The sequence below is a fragment of the Coregonus clupeaformis genome, chromosome 31 (assembly GCF_020615455.1).
Source record: "Coregonus clupeaformis isolate EN_2021a chromosome 31, ASM2061545v1, whole genome shotgun sequence".
NCBI classification, from domain to species: domain Eukaryota; kingdom Metazoa; phylum Chordata; class Actinopteri; order Salmoniformes; family Salmonidae; genus Coregonus; species Coregonus clupeaformis.
In genome coordinates this window covers 7469959-7472706 of record NC_059222.1, presented here as the reverse complement: position 1 = coordinate 7472706, position 2748 = coordinate 7469959, and the positions used below count along the sequence as shown (strand labels likewise).

General features: G+C 42.8%; 1 protein-coding gene across 1 annotated transcript; it reads left to right on the top strand.

Annotated features, from left to right (window-relative positions):
• The first annotated feature begins 1160 nt into the window (after positions 1–1160).
• LOC121548074 (toll-like receptor 13) lies at positions 1161–2212 on the top strand. The gene is made up of 2 exons (XM_045209918.1): positions 1161–1807; positions 1889–2212. Exons 1-2 carry the CDS (start codon positions 1241–1243, stop codon positions 2210–2212), a joined length of 891 nt encoding a protein of 296 aa, XP_045065853.1. The 5' UTR covers positions 1161–1240.
• The last annotated feature ends 536 nt before the right edge of the window (positions 2213–2748 follow it).

The following is a 2748-nucleotide window of genomic DNA, read 5'->3' as shown; positions in this document are numbered from 1 at the left end:
TCTGAGTAGCCTAAAGTGTATCGTGTCTAACGGGACTACTTATGAGAACCCGAGTTTCTATGGTCTTCAAGATATTGTCTTGATTTTCCCTCATCTAAAGACCATAGGTAAAGGTGTGTTTGAAGGTTTTATAAACATTTCAGTACTTAGTATGCCTCTAAATGATGTACTGCAGATGCAACTACTGCAGTCGGGTGTCAGAAAAGTGAAATCATTTGAATTCTGGCAGAAGGATAGTGACTTAAAGTTGATGTGTGAAATTGTCTATCAACTCTCAACTTCTTCTGTTTCGTTATTTACGGATCATGTCAACTTCTCAATTTCTGCTATTCAAAATTGCATGACACTTCGAAAAATACGCCTTGAGAAACTGCATATTTCACATGTATTTATTGATCTGAGCTTTATCCATGTCTTGAGGAATCTCCAGATGTTGTCTGTTTATGAATATTCCTTGAACAATACAAGATTTACATCCCTTTGCAAAACTCAAACTAGTCCTATCTTGTGGTTAAAAATCATTGTATTTCAATTTAATAGTATTTTTAGCATTCATCATGGACAGTTCTTTTGCATGAAAAACCTGGAAGAACTTGACTTGAAATATAATAAAATCTCCACCATTGAAAACTTTGCCTTTCTGGGATTGCAGAAGTTACGACTTTTAAACCTAGGTCATAACCAATTATCTGAAATCAAATCATTTAATTTCTTTGATCTGCGCTGCTTAAAGTACCTCAATCTGGAGGCAAATCCACTGGTGCACATTGAAGCATTATCTTTTGCTCACTTTAGTTTAATACAGAATGTGTCTCTGGGAGACCTGAACTTCCCTCCAGAATCCAAGATTGAGCTGAATCTGACATGTGTATTTGGCAGCATACCTCGGGGACTGACATACCTCTACATCAGCTCTGGCAGAAGGCCCATGACTCTTATTATTGGGGGCGATGGTGCCCCGAACCCAGGCTTGGGCCTGCATGTCCACGGCGAGACAGTGTCTTTTCAGGACTGTGAGAGGCCTTTCTTTAGGACTGTCATTGAGCTAACTGCGAGGACAGAGCGGATCCTGTGTGGGTCCATCTTTGCTGGGAGCTACTTCAAATTCCTTCAACGCTTCAAGCTAGAATCAAAGCTTTCAACTTTATTTGTGGATCTAACCAGTCTGAATACACTTGTGCACTTGAGGGATTTGCAACTTACAGGAGTAGACCTCAATCGGCAGACTGGTCTTGCGATCATGTTTCACAATTTGACCAGACTGGAGACTCTGATGCTCCTTGGCTGCAGGATCGACTACCTGGAAAAGGACATTAGCAAAGACTTACAGTCATTGAGAGAATTACGTTTGGTTATTAACAATGAGCTTACAATCATGGAAGAATTCCCTGAGCCCCTGAAAGGCCTAAAGTATCTGCTTATACAAGATCTACTTTTACAATGCAGTTGCAACAATGCTTGGTTTGATAACTGGGCGAAACGAAATCGACAAGTTCAGGTCATGTTTTGGCCTTTTACATTGGGAATGAGGGGAATAAATTGCATAGATGAGCATGGCACTCAGAACTTCCTCAAATACTCCCAAATCCATTGTTCAATGGACGTAGGATTCATTTTGTTTGTTTCCAACACGCTGGGCCTCCTGCTCTTCATGCTGGTGGTGCTGCTACATCACCTGGCTGGCCAGTATCTGCTGGCTCTATTCTACATCGCTCGCGGCTGGTTGGAGGAGGCCGTGTTTCGGAACAACAAGGGATGCTACAGGTACGACGCCTTTGTCTCTTACAGTGGGAAAGATGAGCACTGGGTGGTGGAGGAGCTTCTGCCCAACATGGAACAACGAGGTCCCCCTTTCCTGCGCCTGTGTCTGCACAGCAGAGACTTCCAGCTGGGGAAGGACATTGTGGACAACATCACAGACAGTCTCTACAGCAGCCGCCGGACTGTATGCTTGGTCAGCCGCCACTACCTCCGCAGCAACTGGTGCTCTTTGGAGATGAAGCTGGCCACTGACCGGCTGTGGGTGGAGCAAAGGGACATCCTCATCCTGGTCTTCTTGGAGGACATCCCTCCTCACCATCTGTCTGCCCACCACAGGCTGGCCAGACTGGTGAAGACCAGGACCTACCTGGACTGGCCAAAAGAGCCAGAACAATACCAAGCTTTTTGGGACCGACTTTGGGTTACGCTGGCGCCAAAACATGGCCAGTGACATGATTACATTTAAAAACTAAAGTCCAACTTTTATGAATGGAATGTAACTTAGCTAGGGAAATATATAATGCATCTCCTGTACAAAAAGCCCAAAAGAGCTAAACATGAATGTCAAACTCATATATATTTTTTTCAAATGTTTTAATCTTTGCTCAAATCATTATTCTGTATGTCGTTATCCTATGTTAATGTCTGCTTCAAATTACTCTTAACTAAATACTTTGAGATGAGTTTCCAGTGGTAATTTTTTTGTTTCGTTGGTAACACTTTGAACCTGCCGTTTTGACATATTAATAGAAGCGTAGAAATGCATCATAAACCATCATGACACATCTCTTAGGTGCATCTCATTTGTCCAAAGGAGCTTCCTCTACTCAGCTTCTCTATTTAGGGTAAGCGTGGGGATTCGAAGAGGAAGCGACTTTAGACAATTGAGATACACATCTAAACTAGATAAGACTTCCTGTGTGTTCCTGTGCTACAATGCCCACTGAAGTTATGTCACTGCCATAGACTTCCTTTAGACTGACAGAG